Consider the following 20,779-nt stretch of genomic DNA (forward strand, 5'->3'; position numbering starts at 1 on the left):
ATATAAAACAAAAAAATTGAGAAACACCCAAACTAAAATGAGAGGTAATTCGTATCATTGCTAGTTGTCACCAGACTTCATCTGTTACTCACATTTTTATTTCGCCAAATTTTTATTGATTAAAACAATAAAAATGGTCTGTTCAAAATGAAAGAAAAGGATAAATAATCTAGGTCAATCAATTAAGTAATCTTCTTGATCAATGGAGAACAAAATATTTCCAAGTTAATTTATTACTTTCAGCAAATGACGAGTAGGCGGCCATAGATCAGAAACACGGAGTTAACCTTCAATTTTTCATTGATTTTTAATTTAGATGGGCCAACTTACCTACAGAACCAATTGCATAAAAATTCCACCCATCCCCAGCGTAATGGGTAAAAATCGTCGCCAGGAGCCGATGCAATTTTCGGTCTTTCCTATTATACACCCACAAAACAATAGCCCCCATTTTGGTATATTTATTTATTTCCGGTAATTGGAGAAGGGGGTGGGGTTACGTTTTATGAAAATTATGCTTAAGGTAGGGAGCTTGCAATGGACACATGACGTTATTAACGGGCAATAACTACAGCTGCTGCAAATGGGGTTATTACATTTACTCATAGTTTATAACTAAGGGTCATGAACAGAACTGGGGGCCCGAATAATAGATCCAACACTTTAGAAAATTGATTCATTATATGTTGTCGGATCTTTTCCATTTGTGCCCCCGCCCCGTACGTTTTGCATCCCCAGTTACAGAGAACGAGCCATAACAGACTAAATCACTGTAAAAATGCGTGCGCGTGAGTCTGCAAGGTGCAAATAGTATGCACCCACTAAGCTGGGGGGGGGGGGGTGTAGAAACGGAGGAAAAGAATTGTTGTTTTCACTTATATTGGGTTCATGCTAATGACTTCAATGATTTTTGTATCCCATAAAATAGAAGTAAAAGCAAAACACCATCATCATATATGGATCGCAAAAAAGGATCTTTTCCGTTTCTACCCCCCCGCTAAGTGGGTGCATATGGTTTGCATCTTCCAGACGGACGTGCAATATTTCAGCATAATGATTGACTATGTAATGACACGTGCTATGTAACTGGGGGGTGCAAAACGTACTGGGGGGGGGGGCAAACGGAAAATATCCCAACCGATTAACAACTCGATACGTCAAAACATAACCGACTAAACGTCGGAAGAATTGCTCTCGAACGACTAATGGGAGCTCTAAAGAATAGCAGCCTGCTTCAGTCGGGGGGAGGGGGAGCCTAAATGGGACTACGAAGTTCAATAGTGGGCTTCAAATAACCACAGAGGTTAACATATACCACATTAGGATTTAAAGTTAAAAATGGCACCAGTTTAGGTGCATTTTTAATTTGACTTTTAGTATTAAATTGCCGCCAATTGAATTCAGCTGCTTGAAATTGTGATTGAGAGGGAATTTTAGATCACGCGAAATGCAAAAAGGCAAGGGCATAAAAGTCACTCGAAAAGTCAAAAATGTCAAGCGAAAATTTTGCACAAAAACATAGCCGGTAGAATACAGGAAACGACTCGAATCGTTGTGCAAAATAATCTCAACCCTATCTTGGACAAAATCAGAATATCGAAAAAAAAACACTAGAAATAACAAAAATAGTAGACCAAAACAACATAAAAAGCGTTAAAATTTTTTCAGTTCAGGGGTGTGGGTAGGTGCTGGCTGGTGGGGGGGTTGTAGGTGGTGGCAGGTAGGCGGTGAGGTAGGTAGGTGGGGTGGGGGGGCAGGTACGTTGCCGGGGGGGTAGGTTGCTATACATTACAAACTAAGCTATTGTTAAAGTCCAATGTTCGAAAACAGAAGTCAACAATCAAAAACGGAGGTAAAAGCTCGATTAGAAAGAAGTCAAAATTCAAGTCATGAACAAACTTGGTTTCTGCTAAAAAAAACATAGCCGGTAGAATACCGGAAACGACTCGAATTGTCGTGCAAAATAAACTCTGTGGACAAAATAAGAATATCGAAAAAAACACTAGCAATAACAAAAATAGTAGACCAATATAACGTAAAAAGCGTTAAAATTTTTTTAGTTCAGGGGTGTGGGTAGGTGCTGGTGGGAGGGGGTGGTAGGTGGGTTGGGGGGTAGGTATGTTGCGGGGGGGTAGGTAGGTTAGGTAGGTACGAGGGCGGGGGGGTAGTTTTTTGGGGGCGGGGTAGCTAGTTAAATGGGATCAAATTTTCTCAAATTGACCTCTTCACCTTGAATTACAGACTGTTACCAAGGTGGTGGTGGGGTGCAGGTACGTTGCGGGGGGGGGGTAGGTAGGTACGAGGAGGGGGTGGTAGGTACGTTGGGGGGGGGTAGGAACGTTGGGGGGGGGTTGGGTGTAGGTAGTTAAATGGGATTAAATTGGGTACGAGGGGCGGGGGGGGGGTAGGTACGTTGGGGGTAGGTACGTTGGGGGGGGGGGGGTAGGTACGTGGGGGGAGGGGTAGGTATGTGGGGGGGGGGTAGTTTTTTGGGGGGGGGGATAGGTAGTTAAATTGGATCAAATTTTCTCAAACTAACCTCTTCACCTTGAATTACAGACTGTTAGCAATTGCTATACATCACAAACTAAGCTATTGTTAAAGTCCAATGTTCGAAAACAGGAGTCAAAAATCAGAAACGGAGGTAAAAGCTCGAATATAAAGAAGTCAAAATTCAAGTCATGAACAAACTGGCTTTCTGCTAAAAAAAACCTTTAGAATATCAATACTCCTCTTCGAGTCGTAAAAACCTGTAGAATCTCAATACTCCTCTTCCAGTCGTAAAAACCTGTAGAATATCAATACTCCTCTTCGAGTCGTAAAAACAAACACACACGTTTACAATAATTGCTATTAACTTCGTTCAAGAGCAATTAAAAACAGTAGTCTAATACACTTACATTCTTGGCAAAAATCCACAGACGGAACCAAATGGAGACCAAAAATTTCAATAATTATTAGAATTAGATTGACGGCTGCTGTAAGCGCAAAAATTTTAAATAGCGATCAAAATTCAGATTTAAACGGTCACTTAGTTGTTTGTGGTAAAAGATATCTTAAAAAAGCGTACCATAAATAGACATGTCACATTTTGTGCACAATAATATTCTAAGCTTTTCTTAATTCAATAAAAATACAATATTCATTTAAAAAGTATTCTGAATTTGTAACTTTCATCAAATGCATTTTACGACGCTTCAAACCGAAGGTTAAACTATCGCAAATAGTTGAGCTAAAATTAACTTACTTTACGTAGCACTGAAGTTTGTCCAAAAAACCACGTGTAATTTAATGAAATAAGTAAAATAAAAACCAAACAAGATTCCGGAATCTTTCCAGTTAAAGCTTCAGGGGAAATGTTAGAAAATAAACCACAGAAGATATTCCGAAAATGGACAAGAGACAAAGTCTAACAGTGTATTCAACACTCACTAATATTAACAAACCTTTATAACCTCAAATATTAGAAAATCCTAATACGGTTATACGCTTTTGAGGTTGATAAATCGTGCGCAGATTGTATATACAGGCAGCAAAGACAATTTTATGAACACAAATCAACTAATCTTGTTACAATTTCCACGTTTGCTTTTAACCACTCGGTTAAAACGTACTGTATTTCCCGTTAGTAAATTTAAGGCTGAAGGATAAAACGTAACCTTGTAATAAACAAATAACCTAGCTTAAGTGATTGTAAATTCGATTTTGGATAACCAGGATCCTTGGCGTATACTACGTATGTGTGCTACTTCAGGTGGTTTCAAATAGTGTTAGTAGTGTGTGTACGCATTTTCACTTCCTTTCCCACAGAATTTATCCAGGAGCGGTCTCAGCTGAAGTAGGCACGTACGATTTAATCAGGCGCCTGTCACGCAAATTTATTTCACGCTATTTGGGTGAAACATGAACAGAATGGGAGTATAGTGCCCGCAGACCCGTTGCAATGGTATAAACTTAATATTGGAAGGTCGGATGTTAATGCGTGCATAATTGCGATCTGTCTGCCCCGCAATTCTCAGGGGAATAGCCAATTGGTTTAGAAGTTGGTACTTTTTCTCTACACAATGCAGCATCAATACTAAATTGTTCATAAAAAGACACTCAGAGAAAATAAGCACTCAGAAATGAACATTGACTCAGGCACGGGGCAACCGCAAAACCCTCAAAGGGCTGATACAAAACGTTGAATAATTAAATGATCGGATCCAACCAAAAAAGACAGCAGTTACAAGATTTCCCTTTCAAAACTATTTGAAGGTGCTTGGCTCAAAATTGTTCAACTCTCTGCTAGGCTTACAGAGAACTTTCCACTGCGTCTATACGATTCACCCAATAAAAATCAAAATCAAATCAGATGACAAATTGTAGGCCTCCTATTTTCATAACTCAATCGAAATTACAAACACAACTTATCTTTTCAGTGAATTGAAGCGAGGAGAGAAGTTTCGAGAGGACCAGGCAGCGAAAAGACGTTTAAGCCAAACAGTTGACCTTCATAATTTAATCGTTCAATTCCTGAAAAAAAATTAATGTACATTACAGAGCAGTATTTTTGAAAGATTTCAGTCATTAATATTCGAAACAATAACAATTCATAATGTCCAAGCTAACCCTTGCGGAGGTGGAATGAAGGTGATGATGCAGTCTGAACCCCGAAGAACTGTCCTTCATAACATGATTTTATGTCTTCTCGTCAGATTCACTCTTTTGTAGAGTAAGATACTGGCCACGCTCTAAGAGAACTGTTCAGCGATTTAATACCCTCTGGGCTTTACTGTATATTCCAATTCTTGAGGCCGAAAAGTAAAAAAAGTCAAAATCAGACGCAAAGTCGGTTATACGAAACCAATATAAAACAGACCAACAGGACTGATATAATAGCTACAAACTTCGCTGGCGAGCAGTCATTAAAAAGGAACATGTTAACAATTGCTCTCAGACTTATTCCAAAGGCTGCAAAAAGGTTAGTTTCATCCATAATGTTCTATCCTGATTATGCATCACCAACATCTACAAAACAATTCCACTCCACCTAATCACCTAACTTATCACATGGTACGGGTGGGAACGAATAGTGGGGATTCAAGTCCAAAAATTTAGAAGTTCAAGTACAAAATCGCCTCAATCAAAGAGTAAAAACCGCGCAGAGCGTCAGGCTCCATTCATTGTTGAAAATTTGATTATGGATTATGCAATTACCAGGAATTCCTCCCTTTCAGCTCGAAAAAATCCGAACAAATTTTCCCTATAACAATTTTGTTACGTTTCTATAATTGCGATATCAAATTTTGATCAAAGCTCAATAGAGCAAAATAGGTACATTGCTCGACACCAGAGATGCCCAATCATGCTAGCCATAATGATCAGTAACAGTAAGAAATCAGTAACAACATACGACCACTTGAAAGAAACCGTTAAGCAACAGTGTGAGCCAAACTTAGAACGCTAGCTTGATCTGCAGTCGATTTAACTCTAACCGCAAGGAATAATGGCTCTCCTCATAAAAGTAAAATTTAAAACAGATGTTACCAGTAACTTAGGAATACGAGAATTTGTACGCAATTCGAATTTCTGCAACTTAACCTATCATTTATTAAGGTTATTATTATTATTTCCGCTACAAAATGAGGCGTCTACACTAAAATAAAATAGTGCTTTAGTCCTCTATTTTATTTTTCTGATTATTGTCACAAAGCCAGTGGTTTAAACAGTTAAGAGTACTTAATGTTTTCCTTTGCTAGGAGAATGCAAACTTTTTTGTAGCAAAAGTATTTAACTGGCGCAATGACACCAGAAGATGTCCCGTCGAAATGAGTTGCAACATAACACGGTCATGCTAATCTGCTGTAGTACATATAAACCTTTTATTAACAGTAATCTTCAACTGAGACGCCTGGAAGGAGGCCCTTTCCATTCTCAGTTGTTGGCTGATTTTTTGAATTGAAACCTTTGGAGTGGAATAATATTGGAGTGGAATAATAAAAATGAAGCCTTGAATTCCAAAGACAGATATAGTTACCATCCCAATTTAATTAACGATGGGTTGGAGGGAAAAACGTATCAATTAAGGTACGTTTTGTATTAAAGCTGGGGAACGTTAACTGAATTTAAAGTCTCTCCATGTTAGGCTCCCATAACATAGGTGATCGTAGTCCCAGATAATTGCAGTCCACTATGAGAGTAAAACTAAAACTTGCAAAATGTTAAGGCCTTTGAAGGCAAATAATGAAAGAGCCGATTTGATATAACAAGTTGCTACTAAAAATGGTTTAAAACACGTTTAAGTAGCAAATCGTTTCCCAGATTCTAGCTTCAAAGTCAAAAACTCTCAAATTATACAACGATTCATCTAGGAAAAGTCATTAGAAACAAGTTTTCGAAAATCCGACTACAAACTTCTGAAAAAAACCCACCTCCCGTACCTTTCAAAATGAAATAAAAACAATGAAATCTATTTTACTACCCTACTATAAAAAGAGTCATGAACAAGTGTGCCTCAAAATTACAGACTTTTTTACTCTCTTCACTGCTTAGATTACTAAAAACAACCATTTACCCTCAAGTGGGGTCAAATCTACTTAAAAACCCCCCAATTTAAATATAATTCTTTGTCAAGCATAACTGATTATCATCGGGCGAAAATCTCTCAGACGCCGAGGAAGCTGTTGGATTCGTCACTGGCTAGCCTGACCTTATCTTATGCCAAAGAAGAGGGCTGCATTGAGAAAGGGAGGTGGCTTAATTGAGGCGGGGAACTGAGGAGTGGAGTACAACTGTGCCATCTCCCGTATTAAGGAGGCTTGGCTAGCGGTGTTCCTGTCCTTTTAATAAAACTTTTATTCAGTGTTTTGCCCAGTTTTTGCAAGTGCGGGTTAAAAAGTAAGAACGTTCTAATTTCTGCTAAGTTAATTTCTAAGTCAATAGGAGTGCTTCATATAAGCAACTGAACAGCAGTAGGGTAGTGGTAGTAGCTGAAATTAAACAATTTTAAAGCGTGTAATATTTTCACGTTTTTTATTTTTATCAACCGATCAAAAGCTAAAGCGTGATAGCGCCTCATACCAGGATTTTAGTGTCTCCATGGCAACTTGGATTATTGGTACTCTTGAAGAAAAGTAAGCTTTAAGAGAACTCCTCAGCGATTATATAACCTACTGGCTTAACCTGTTTTGCGAAAAAAATCCAAACTGTCAGAAGAATATTTATCAGACAAAAAAGAGTACAAAAAAGGCAGTGAGAACAATAGCATTAAAAGACCTGATTCATTCTGTCCCCAGATCCCAAAAATAGGCGTCAGCATGTAACTTTTATGCCCCAGGCGGACGTGCTATGGTTTATAGAGAAGGGGCTATATATCAGCCAAAAATTTCTACAAGGGGAATAAAAAGCAAACATTTCTACGTGGAGAGGGACGGAATAGATCAGAAAGATCAGCAAGACTAATAATTCCACAAACATTGTCTTAGAGCAAAAACAAGCGATAAACGTCTGAATTAATTCCGAACAGCTTGTGGGAACTCTAAGCTATTCCTTGGAGAAAGAGGAAAAATTAGAAAAAGTAGACGACGACTAAGTAGTCGGGAGGAGGCAAGGCTACAAAGTTAGCTTGTGCAGTATTCCGCCTCTCAGTGGGCACAAGTTGGCTGCAAACGGAATAAATGCGTCAAAGAGCATACAAGGGCCTTGAAAAAGGAAACAAAAACTTCAGAAATGACGATTTCGGCAACCTCTCAGGAGCTAACAGAGTGGCAACGGAATAGCCACCCAAAGCACCTCTTCAACAATCTACAAGACGATGGCCTCTCATGGCCTGTTCAAAAGCTGGTCTGTCGACACATTGCAGTGCGAGTGGCAAAACAGCTGAAAACAGTCCAACGCAACCCCGGACTGTGCCGACGCGGCAGGAAAGAGAAGACCAGCGAAAGCACGAAAGAAACAAGCGACGAGAAAAAGGAGACGGCACGAAAGGAACAAGCGACGAGAAAAAAGAGACGGCAATCACTGCGTGGAGTTTTCGGGGAATTTCTCTTCGGGAATGAATAAAAGCCCGACTACGGAAGCACAGACAAAACAAAGAAACTGAAATGGCGCTCATCAGTGAACTTCGCGGCGAAACAAAGGGAGTGATCTGTTTGGGAGAACAGGAAGATCTGACATCGATCATCCATTCGGGGAAAGCAGGGATCATCCTGAGAGCGCTAAACGAATGGATATAACGAGGACAGCGGAAGGACTTCAAAAGAAGATCGAAAGCCTCTCATTGACAGCAGTCTATCAACCAGTCAGCACTGATGGCCCCGAAGAGATCAAGAGATACCGAAACGATGTCAAAGACCTAATAGCCAGAATACCAGAGAAAAACATTTTAATAATCGGAGATAATAACGCCCACATTGGAAAGGATGCTAAGAACCTGGAAACGTGCGGAGGATTCGGGATTAATGTCCGACTACAGACCAAGGATTCGACCTCTTGCAATGGTGTCAAGCATTAAAGCTGCGATGGTCCAACTCTTGATCAACAAGACAAACCAACAGTGGTATGAGCTAGATGGGATCATTATCCGAAAGTCTCGGCGTCATCACCACGCAATGAAAATACGCACATGGAACGACCTCCCCCTTTCCGATCACAAGCCGATCTCTCTAAAACCGAAGATCACCCAGAGAAAATGGCAACGGGTGGAAAGACGCCCACTTTCAGTGGATTGGGAGCGGATGCAAAACCCAGAGGTAGCCAAGGAGCTTACAGTCACAACAGCGGAGGCGATCTCCAAAGCTCTTGTCCAAACAGCGATTGATTTATGAGGAATACATAAGAAGAGGGTTGAAATCACATGGACCGTGGGACATGAGGAAGAAATTCACCAAGGCATCACCAAATGGGTGAACGCGAGGAACGAGGCCCTAGGAAATGGAGACATCTTCCAGCGCATCTAAAAGAAAAATTGAGAAAAAAGTTAATGAAAAGGCGTCTGAGGCAGCCGGAGAAGAAGTCCTGAAGGAATGCCAAGACGCCACCCTCAGAAGAGATTTCGGATCGATGTACTCAATCTTGAAATGATTAGGAGGGGGAGACTGCAGACCGAGGACCGGAACCACACACAAGCCATGACCTCAAGGACCATTCAGCAAAGTCAGTGAAAACCGGTACGAACTTCCCCTAAAAGAAATACAACAAGCAGTAAAGGAAATGTCTGACAGACGCCTAGAAGCCCCCTGCATCTAGCCAGCGAGTCTAATTCCCGTGTTCGAAAAGGAAAGAGCCATGGAGGCGGTGAACGACTCAGCTCCAGGAAAGGACAAAGTGCGAATGCGATACATCCAAGAGGCGTGCGCAGAACTAAAAGTTATCAGCCTGATACAAGATATCAAGTTTTCCTACAGAAAATACTCGTGGACGAATTCAACAAGAAAGAACACGGGAACCTGGCGACTAACTATCGCGGATTATGATGGCTTGCAATGGCCAGTCTAACACTATGTCGCGCGCTAAGCAAACGCCTACAAAATTAGAGCGAAAAACACATTATACTGGCTAATAACCAATCTAGATTCCCCTCAACATAATAAACAATGCGGGTTCAGGAGGAGAGCACAGATTTGAAACGAAGAGGCCCAAACCTGAACCTGCCGAAACAGACTGAAATTACAGAACGCCTAGACCTGCAAAAAGTTTACCCCAGGACATCCAAGCCAGCATTATGCAAAATTCTGAGAAGAAATGGCCACCACAGGAATTTCCCGAACTGTCTGAAGGATCTGTACGAGAGCACAACATATGCAGTGAAAGTGCAAGGAGGATATGGTGACCCTTTGACACCCGAGCGAGGACTTCGAGGGATGCCCTACCTCACCAACATTGTTCAACATATACCACTAGGTAGTGATGTGCGCAGCCGAGAAGAGAAGAAAGGAACAGGCAACCACGCATGGATTACAAGTAGGGATAAAGTGGCACTGGCTACCTACCACGAAACAGAATCCCCCGACTGACAAATTCGGGAAGCCAAGCAGCAAAGCCACGGAGGAAACGTTCAGTCTGTCCCTCCTTGCTGATGACACAACAGTCGGCACATCCGAGGAAATAGAACAAGGAACATCAGCATTGAAGGCAGTAATGAACCGTTTCTAGGAGAAAACCAATGATTCCAAAGAGGAATAAACAAGTTCGGAAAAATTGGAATCAATCGAATGCTTGGAACCTGGACGGACCCCCCGACGGATGTGAGGAAAAGATTAAAGAGCGATGAATCTGTGGAAGAAACTGAAGCCGCGCCAATCAAAGAGCAAACTGACCCAGCGCCAGCAATCAGTTATGGTGGAATCATGTGTGGAAACAAGCATGTGTGGAACCAGGATCGGAAATCAAGAAAATGCAATGATGGACTGACCCAATATACCGCTACATCTGGATATCCAAGCGAGAAGCCCCGCTGATCACCATGGAAAGAACCCAGAACAATATGCAAGATGTAAAAAACCAACTAGAAATAAAAACGCTCAGGTTGAAGATTGGATAACGCCATCTCCAAAGAGAGAATTGCATGTCATTCGGCTACCAGACGAATAACAGGAAAAATTCCAGGAACAAATTTCTACGGGAAGCAGGCACTGATGCAAAAAACCTTGACGCCATAGCAACAGACAGGAAGGAATGGAGAAGAGTGGTGGGCAGGATGCAACACTTGGCGGAGTGGGAACATGGCATGGCCAACCACCAGGACGATGACAAAGAAAGCCCCAGATGTAGAAACAAAGAAGTTCAGAACAAGTCTCTGGTCTGCCGACAATGTGGAAAGCTCTGCAAAACAGGACTGGGAATTCACGACAAGCGAATGCATCCAAAGCAAAACAAGAAGTTCCCATGTCAGTCTTGGGAGAAAATGTTTAACAGCCTCAACACGAAAGAACCACGATAAGACCTGGGAAGGCGAACCAGAACGAAACGGAAACAAACAATGCAAAGTATGCAAAATTTGGATTGAAATCTCACATTTTGCCAGACAAGAAGAGACACGCAGACTACAGAAAAAGGCTCGGGTGAGAAAGCGGACCTACTGCACGTTACACTTTGGTACAATTTAAACTTGAATTTTAGCAGCGGACTGCAGCCAATAGAGTTCAGATACTCAAAACCGTTTATGAAAGAGAATTTTGAGATCAAGCAAAACGCAAGAAGTCAAGGGCTTAAAACCCTCTAGAAATGTCAAAACAGTCAAGCAAAATATTTGCACTGGGGTTGTAGTTAGGAGGCAGGTGCGATCGAGGTTCTAGTTCGAATTGAGACAAGGGAAGAAAGCTTGATTCTTCGACCTTGAATATCAACAAAAGTTTCGAATTACTAAATACTCGAAACTGTGAAAGGGCAATGTTCGAAAACAGAAGTTAATGTATGAAAACTAAAAAACCAAATTCAAGTCATAAACCACATTGTTTCCGCTAACAAAAACATAGCCGGTAGAATACGATTCGATGAGTCGTACGATGTATTCTTTAAATCAACTTTACCTCAATAAGAAAATAGTTGCTGAATATCACAAGTCGTGCGAATTGCTCTCAAACGACCGGTTGACTTTGCTATAAGCTAGTCATGGTTTAGTCAGGCTAATCGTAGCTGAACTTGAGGGCCGTGATGTGAGTCCCGTTTTTGATGACGAAAAGTCAAATGGGTCACACGAAATATCGGTCACGGGAAGAGTCGAATAAAAAGACCAACAAGACTAATACAATTGCTACAAACTTCAAAAATGTTTGAGAGCATTTATTAAATGATATCACGCAGCCATTTTCATTTGTTTGGGTAGCGTCAATAAAAATGTGTTATAAACTCATTACAAAACTGCAGACAATTGAGTTCAGCAGCTGGAGTATCAGCAAACTTGAAATTTAAACATAGGAATTTAAATAAGGAAGAAATAGGAAAACACAGATTGCCATGGAAAGCCATGGAGTCGCCGTTGAAGCGTTAGACGCACATCGGGATTGAAACAGAAAAATAAAAAACTGAAACTGACAAAAAAATTACCCTAAATTTCAAAAATTGTTCTAATTCAGTGTGCAGTTTGTTAGAATCTAAACCTATCCTTACTTCAGCTTCTAAACTTCACTACAGTGCATAAATCTATGCGTGAAAGAATATAAGATCCCTTCAGTTGAAACAGAGAGTGAGGTATATCAGAAGTCAAACGTGAAAATCGTGACGTACGTAAAACCGCAAAACGTGAGCAAAGGGCAATGCGAATTAAAAAAACATAGCAGGACAAATCCAGACGTACAACTCAAAGAATTTTCATTGACTACACAGAATAACTAAATAACAGGAAAACTTCCAGACGAATAACAGGAAAAATTCCGGACGAATAACAGGAAAAATTCCAGGAACAAATTTCTACGGGAAGCAGGCACTGATGCAAAAAACCTTGACGCCATAGCAACAGACAGGAAGGAATGGAGAAGAGTGGTGGGCAGGATGCAACACTTGGCGGAGTGGGAACATGGCATGGCCAACCACCAGGACGATGACAAAGAAAGCCCCAGATGTAGAAACAAAGAAGTTCAGAACAAGTCTCTGGTCTGCCGACAATGTGGAAAGCTCTGCAAAACAGGACTGGGAATTCACGACAAGCGAATGCATCCAAAGCAAAGGGCAATGCGAATTAAAAAACATAGCAGGACAAATCCAGACGTACAACTCAAAGAATTTTCATTGACTACACAGAATAACTAGATCTAGAATTGACTATGAGTGAAAACACCCTTTTTAAAAAAAATCGGATAAAAAAATAAAAAAGAAAAACTGAAAATCAATGTTAAAATGCCGCATGTGAACAAAAAACCATTAGCGAGAATGCGAATTTTTGTTCAAACACCGTTTTTTCAACCTAATTTCAATTAAGAGTGAAAAAATTCACGCCGCAAAACCACTCGCTTTTTCACTCCACTTCTTCTTTTGGCGTGAACAAAATCACTACTCCAATTTGACTTCAAAAATCATGAGAATGTGTGAACAGATCTTCAAAAAAAGACAGCGCACCAATAGAATTTTATATAAAAAAAGAGAGCGCCTGAATAATAGACGTCAAGAGGCTGACGGCGGCTATTAATTACACCAAATGAATTTATTAAAATGTCATTTTTAATAAATTTGCTTAACAAAACCCTAAAATTGATACTATCCTATGACGTATTTGTACTATCCATCCTATGCTGTAATTCACAGAACGGTTTCGAACAACTGAATAAGTGATTCTGTGAAAAGAGCTGTGCAAAAGCGCTAATTTAATTGTTCCTTCTTAAGACTCTTCAAAAAAGCAAACGGCCAATCAAATATAATTTATTTTCTGTAAAACGTATTCAATACATCGTCTGTTCATTTATTGGATTGTAAATATAAATAAAACATGGCCAATATAATAGACAATTGCGCAAAAAGCGGAACATTTTTGTCTCTACTGCTGCAGAACGGGAAATTGAGGGCAGTATAGCAGTACTACTATTAGTAGATATATATATAAACTATTTATCAAATATTTCCACAAATTTATCCAATTTAGATACAATTTTTTAAAACCAATTCAGCTCAATTTACAGTTTATACTCACGGCACAAGAAAAAATCAATTTAGATCTGATTTCATTTCATAGCATTTATCCATAAATAGTACATATATTGCTTAACCACGCTTTAAACCTTTTAACATTACTTCTTCACAAAGTTTCGTAATGAAATTTTAGATAATTTCAAACAATTTAATAACTTGGTACTAGGACGAGGTTATTTAAGGTATTGACACCCAAGCGTGGTTATTTGGAACACTTTCTTATAGCATGGACTCTATTTAGTTTGATTTGTTTCATTTTATAGCAGTAGTAGGAGTATTTCAGTCAAGACTTGTGGCATAGTAATACATGCTGCTAGTACATTGTTCAATATATCATCAATCAAAAAATAAATATGTACTACAGGCTACAATTGTGTGCAAACAGCTCAAAATTCACATGATCAAGATTAATAGTAGTAGCGTGATGTTGTCTCGGAAAAACAGGCGAAAACTGAACAAATTTTGGGTATCGGGACAAACAATTTGTTCAAAATGAGATAATTAGCACTTCTAAGGTGATTGAAGCAGGGTGGAATGTTTGGATATAGACAACACTTTGAAAAAATGTAAAACCATCTCGAATGGACCTCCCGAAAATAGATTCTTGGTTTCTTGCTAGCAGCTTTGATAATTTTGTATAAAATGTTGGTTATTTCTTAGTCTTTTGCCTTACGAAGTTAGCAAACCCAATTTCACAATTCTTCGAATGCAAGGTTTTACATAAATTGTCGACTTCTGATCAAAATTTGATTTGGAAGAGTGAACTATTTGGGTAGCAAGGCATATAGATCTACTGTGGTGAGATATGAATAAATTGAGTAAAAAGATACAACAGGACTTTGCAATGATCAAACAACAGCATTCAATCTATTAAAATGTGGTTCATCAACATGTTGGTTCTTTGTATAAAGGAACATAACCTGAAACAAATTAAGAAAAATCACCAGCACTTTAATTAGATTTTCGGCGGACTTCAGATGCTACATATTTTGAATGCCTGCGAAGCTGCACTAAAATCTGACATACTGAGTTCTGACAAAAACTTGAGCAAGTCGACAATGATTTTATTCCGGGATGACATTTCCGTAGTTATTGAAATTCTGCCCGATTGATAAGGAGACTGTCGGAAGCAATTGTAATTTGGGATTGCTGGGAATTGGACTAAAAAGAGGAGTCGGGAATTGTAGATTAAATAATTCATTTTCTCTGGTAGTATTCGTTGAGGATCTTCTGGTTGATTCGCTTGAGCAGGTGAGGTCCGAATGTCCTCAAAAGGGACCATGCAATCTCTAAGCTCTCTTGGATTGTTCTGTTTTCGTAAGCGCCTGAAAAATATAAAGGAAGGTTCATTTTCTAGAAAATCACAATACTTAAACAAATTATCAAGCATGAAAAATTCAAAAGAAACAACCAGATTAAGAACATAACAGTTCTTCGGAATTACGTAGAGATACACGACAGAATTCAATACAGTTTTCATGTAAAACCTTGTGAGATGAATTTTCCCTCGAACTTGTCGAGGAACTCGAGGTACAGTTTGTCATCTGAGGAGAGTGCCTCCTCACCCACCACAGCCTTCATTGCCTGCACATCTTTCCCAATGGCATAGTTCGCGTACAGCTGATTCGATACCTAAAAACAATCCAAGTCTATGCCATACCAATTCTTTGCGTTATACACAAATGCCTTGTGATACTTGGTCTACTTTTAATGTTTAGACCAACTGGAAGTTAACTGTTCGCACAACACGTTTGAAGAAGTGAAGTAATTTTGTAGTTCTTTGCAACAACAATCTAACCCAATGTATAATTAAATGGTAATATAGGAATCTGGCCCACGTCCACTTCACAGCGTAGCATGCCAGAATCCTATATCACCGATTACTAGGATATAATATGCAATTTAGAAAAGCACAAAAATTTCACAGTTTAGAAAAATACTAAAATGTTAGACGATTTTAGAACACATTAAAAAAAATAAACGTTCTCACAATTCTAAAAAACACCAAAAAATGCCTATTTCTGCTATTTTAACAAAAAACAAAATATATTTTTTTTAGAAAAAACACTAAAATCTTTACCACGAGCAAGCTTCATGGTCATTTTTTTTACAATTTTAGAAAAACACTAACAGCTGTACCACAAGGAAGATTGAAAACCAATTTTGCAGTTTTAAAAAACAATCCGAAAATATTTTTTCAAAATTTTGTCAATAAATATATCTGAGAATCACTGTGAAACATTTAAACGATAGTTAACATCTACTCAACACTACCCAAGTAAAACAGAAAAGGATAAAGTGTATAAACAATCACAATCAAGACAATCAAGAAATGATGAATAGATTAAATGTTTACATTGAATCTCTAACTAACACTACATGTAGTTTCGCATGCTCAACCATACATCAAATCAACCATTAAATCGGTTAGATAATGGACCAGGGAACCTATGGAGCTATCTTTGAACACATTCTTAATAAAATAACATCTATTAATCACAAATTCTTTGAAATGTATTTATCAGAAGACATAGAATATAGAAAAGCTGAAGCTCAATTTATAACAATAAAGGAAAAAAATCTAGGACATTACATATTTAATTTTAGAATTCAGTTGGAAGTTATCGAGAATTACCATTTAAAAAACAAAATATTATGAATGTTATGAATACATAAGATAAAAATTGTTTAAAATCGTGTATTTTAGCCTATATGTTTTCAAAATTTGGCAATAAACACCAAAAATCAAAGTTTGCCAAATATTTCTATAAAAATCAAGCCCCAAAAATCATCTTCCCAAATAATAGAACAAACAGAAAAACATAAATGAAATCAAGGAAAAGGTTTCAAAGATGATTTCAATTTTAATAAATTTCAAGTAAATAAAAATAAAGAAATAAAAATTAAACATACCCGACAGATTGCCGAAAAATAGCCGCCGTTTATTCCAATAAGCATGATTGGGATTGAAGGAATAGAAAACATTGTAAAAAGATTTTTGTACGAAAACATTTTTTTAAGTCCGATTTATTTTGACGGTATTTCGTAGTTGAACATACTTCTGTTTCTTAGAGAGAGGCCACAGGGGCTACTATCAAAACCAATAAGCATAAGAGATGGTAACTAAGACTTATAGGAACGACGTTCAAATAGCGGGCATCTAAAATTGGGCTTTATGGGTTTATCCCGTTTCTATTTCTGACTTCAATTTTTTTATACTGACTCTGTTCATTTTGAATTGCTTTGCTGAGCAACTGATGTTCAAATTCACTTTTAGCAGAATGAGAGAAGAGAGAAAATAGCCTAGAGAAGTCAAAAAGATTTCACGCAAAATGTCGAAAAAGCCGCAAAATGAGGTAAAGCGAAAAAAGTTCGACGAAGAAAAAAAACATAGTAGGACAAGTCCTGACGTACAATTCAAAGAATTTTCATTGACTAAACAAAAAACTAGACCTAGAACGGACTATGAGTGAAATGGGAAAACCATTTAGAAAAAAATCCGATCCAAAAAATCGAAAAAACAGTAAAAACCAAAGTGAAATTGCCGCATGTGAACAAAAAACCACTAGCGAGAAAGCGAATTTTTGTTCAAAAACCGTTTTCTCACTCTACTTTAAAATTAGGTAGAGAAAAATTCACGCCGCAAAACCATTCGCTTTTTTGCTCCATTTCCTGTTTCGGCGTGACCAAAATCACTACTGCAATTTGACTTCAAAAATCATGAAAATGTGTGAACAGATATTAAAAAAAAGACAGCTCCCCAATACAATTCAAATTCTTTGAATTGTAAAAAATAGGAGCGCTATGATAGCCGGCTACTTAAACACACAAGGATTATGAAGGATGAAAATTATTATTATTTAAAGACCACTACATTATGCACATATATGTCTAAACATACTTGCTAATTCAAATGATAAATCATATTCTTGCTTAAACCGATTAAAAAGTTATTCAACTCAGCATGTATTAGAAAATCATGAACAAATGTGCGAAGAACATGAAGCATCAAAAATCACAAATTCAAATAAAACAACTTACTATTTGATAAACGGCCTTTTAAAATAAGTACCATTTTAAGCACATTCCGACATGGAATCTTAAAACAAAAAAAAGTAAGCAAAAACCATTCTGTTACTATTGTGAAAAACCAGTAAAAAGAAGACCCAGGAACCGGCTTCAGAGATTAGTTAGGGACCACGGCCACTTCAAAGGTTAAATTTAAAGTTTATACTCATAAGTCATGCAACTTTAATGCTAAGAAACCAAATTTTGTACCACTACACTTTTATAATGGATCAAAATATGACTTACACCTATTCATTAGCCTAATTGTTGTGATAAACTGATTAAACAGCCTTGCTAACCATGCTGCTCAATGCAGGTCTTAAACATGCGCTTCGTGTGGCCCCTTAAACATGCGAAAACTTTGTCCCATTTTAGAGCTCACTTTGTCCCTTAGCTATAGTAAGCTAAGGGAATTAAATTAAATTAAATTCTACCTGGAAACGTTGAAAAAAGTACAAGTGATGAATTAAAAAATATATACCATAAGTTAAAGGATTCTTATCTTATTAATAACCAAGAGCTAGTAAATTTTATGTTTGAAATGTAGTAAACTTTAAAATTGTTTAAATGTTTCTGAGTTAAATATTGGGCTTGCTGCAATAGAATCAGCTCGATTCCGTGCAAGTCCACTTGTGTGATGATAAATATATCTAATAGTTGTATATATTCAATCATGTCCAAGAAACATATTCTTTTTTATTAAGAACCAGCTGCATCAAAGTTAAAGATAAAGTTCGGAATTCTGTTGCATCTGCAGCTCTCCCTTGTTTTACTAGTAACTAGGCAAGCCTTTGAAAACTGTTTGGCCATATTCTTGTCAAAAACTGCAAGATTAGCCAGCCTTTCAAGCGAGGAACACGGCTCCTGAGCAGTTTTGGCAAAAATTGGACTTAGAGACTGATAGAGCTCTACGAGCTGCTCATGAATTTAATACCCTCGGGTTTACCAGTTTATCACGGTTGTCAGACAAAAATTTGGTCCCAAAAACAAAGAAGAGGAGTGCTAGCTTCGCTTGAAAGCAAAAAATGCCTCAGTATTTAGCTGAATTCAGACCGCTTGATACATTTTTCATAGAAAGTTGATCTGAAAACTCACATCAAGCTGACGTGCTGTTGCATTTGGAGGGCCTTTTTGAGGCGTTATCGGCTTCTGATTCTTTTTTTTTCAAGGCGATACTTAATCCAATGCCTAATTAAATCCATTTACGCTTTTTTATATATTTTTGACCATGCAAATAAACTAAGCCACCTGGGACATATTTTGGGCAGTTTGCATGTTCACGTAAAATGACTAATTTCGACGAAAATATTCCCTCCACTTGTATGCAGCCAAGCTAAACTGAATATCTCATTGATTCTTTTCCAGTGAAAACAATTAAACGCCTTTAAAATTTGAACACTCACATCTGGGTGGTCGATTCTGGTCATGCCTTCACCGATGGCACTCTTCATCAGACGTGACAGTGAGGGCAACACGTTCACAGGGGGATAGATCTGTTTGTTGTGCAGCTGTCGGTCTATGTAGATCTGGCCTAAAATAAAAAAGATATTGGCCCATAAGACTTCAATTCACTCAAAATGGGAAAACTTGCAGAACAAACATCAGCCTTCGTTAGGCAGTTGTCCATAATTCAGTATTTAGAGAGTTAGGTATGTAATTTGACCGAAAAGTAATCAATGGCAAACAATTGCGGACGAAAATGACCGTCAAACAACGAGATAAAACAAGATCATAGCAGATCAAGTCCTGAACTGCAATTAAAAGCATATTCATTCGAAAGAACAAAACTAAACACTTCTCCATCGATAAGATGTTTGTTTTATGTATTATTTCAACAGCCGGTTCCATGCATGATCACAATGAATTTCAATTATTATTTATTCAATATTCCAAATAAACCAACTGTTCCTCAATGTCCCAATTCTATTCTCTGAAAAACTATTCGATCTAATTCTACAAGCAGCATTTCTACTTTTTCAGTAAGTTACTAAGCGAAATATAATCCAAAAACAATCTAGCAACTTAATCTTTTTCAAATCCAACCAAAAATATTCAGGGAGAAATTGTATAATAATTTAACCATGACATGGACCTAAAAATGACTAGGAATGGACTTTGAAAACCAAATAGAAAAAAACCATGAAAATCTCAAACATACCCGGCAGATTGCCGGAAAATAGCCACCGTTGATTCCAATAAGCATGATTGGGATTGAAAGAATAGAAGATATTCAAAAAAAATATTTGTACGAAAACATTTTTTTAAGTCCGATTTAATTTGATGGCATTTCGTAGTTGAACATACTTCTGTTTCTTAGAGAGGCTACAGGGGCTACTATCAATAACAATAAGCATTAGAGATGGTAAATAAGACTTATAGGAACGACGTTCAAATAGCGGGCATCTAAAATTGGGCTTTATGGGTTTATCCCGTTTCTATTTCTGACATTCATTTTTGTACTAACTCTGTTCATTTTGAATTGCTTTGCTCAGCAACTGATGTTCTAAATCACTTTTAGCAGAATGAGAGAAGAGAGAAACTAACCTGGAGAAGTCAAAAAGATTTCACGCAAAATGTTGAAAAGGCGGCAAAATGAGGTAAAGCGAAACAGTTTTTTTATTTGACGAAGTAAAAAAAAAACATATCAGGACAAGTCCTGACGTACAATTCAAAGAATTTCCATTGACTTAACAGAAAACTAGACCTAGAACGGACTATGAATGGATTGGAAAAACCATTTAGAAAAAAATCCGATCCAAAAAAAAACGAAAAAACAAGTAAAAATCAAAGTCAAATTGCCGCATGTGAACAAAAAACCACTAGCGAGAAAGCCAATTTTTGTTCAAACACCGTTTTCTCACTCTGCTTTAAATTTAGAGCAAAAAAATTTCAAGCCGCAAAACCACTCGCTTTTTCGCTCTACTTCCTGTTTCGGCGTGACCAAAATCACTACTCCAATTTGACTTCAAAAATCATGAAAATGTGGGAACAGATCTTAAAAAAAAGACAGCGCCCCAAAACAATTCAAATTCTTTGAATTGTAAAAAAATAGGAGCGCTATAATTGCCGGCTGAGAAGATGAGGGCGGCTATTAAAAACAGTAAAAACC

The 20,779-nt window shown here is 37.9% G+C and overlaps 2 protein-coding genes across 5 annotated transcripts in view; both read right to left on the reverse strand.

Moving 5' to 3' along the window:
• Positions 1-3,487, reverse strand: part of LOC142348837 (glycogenin-1-like) — a 46,730-nt gene extending 43,243 nt beyond the window's left edge. The window contains exon 1 of one of the 3 annotated variants that reach the window (XM_075400372.1): positions 3,248-3,487. The gene's annotated coding sequence lies outside the window, so the exon portion shown is untranslated. Of the gene's footprint in view, positions 1-2,900; positions 3,096-3,247 lie in introns of those variants that run through there. The other 2 variants (XM_075400374.1, XM_075400373.1) reach the window with 2 other exon arrangements.
• A 9,830-nt stretch (positions 3,488-13,317) lies between these two features.
• Positions 13,318-20,779, reverse strand: part of LOC142348838 (V-type proton ATPase subunit B-like) — a 103,130-nt gene continuing 95,668 nt past the window's right edge. For both annotated transcript variants that reach the window (XM_075400376.1, XM_075400375.1), the window contains exons 6-8: positions 19,074-19,201; positions 15,090-15,234; positions 13,318-14,927 (exon numbers count right to left, since the gene is read on the reverse strand). In XM_075400376.1, coding sequence (XP_075256491.1) covers positions 14,800-14,927; positions 15,090-15,234; positions 19,074-19,201 — 401 coding nt within the window. In that variant the 3' untranslated portion in view covers positions 13,318-14,799. The remainder of the gene's footprint in view (positions 14,928-15,089; positions 15,235-19,073; positions 19,202-20,779) is intronic.

Source organism: Convolutriloba macropyga, chromosome 10 (assembly GCF_964194025.1).
Source record: "Convolutriloba macropyga chromosome 10, txConMacr16.3, whole genome shotgun sequence".
Classification (NCBI taxonomy): Eukaryota; Metazoa; Xenacoelomorpha; order Acoela; family Convolutidae; genus Convolutriloba; species Convolutriloba macropyga.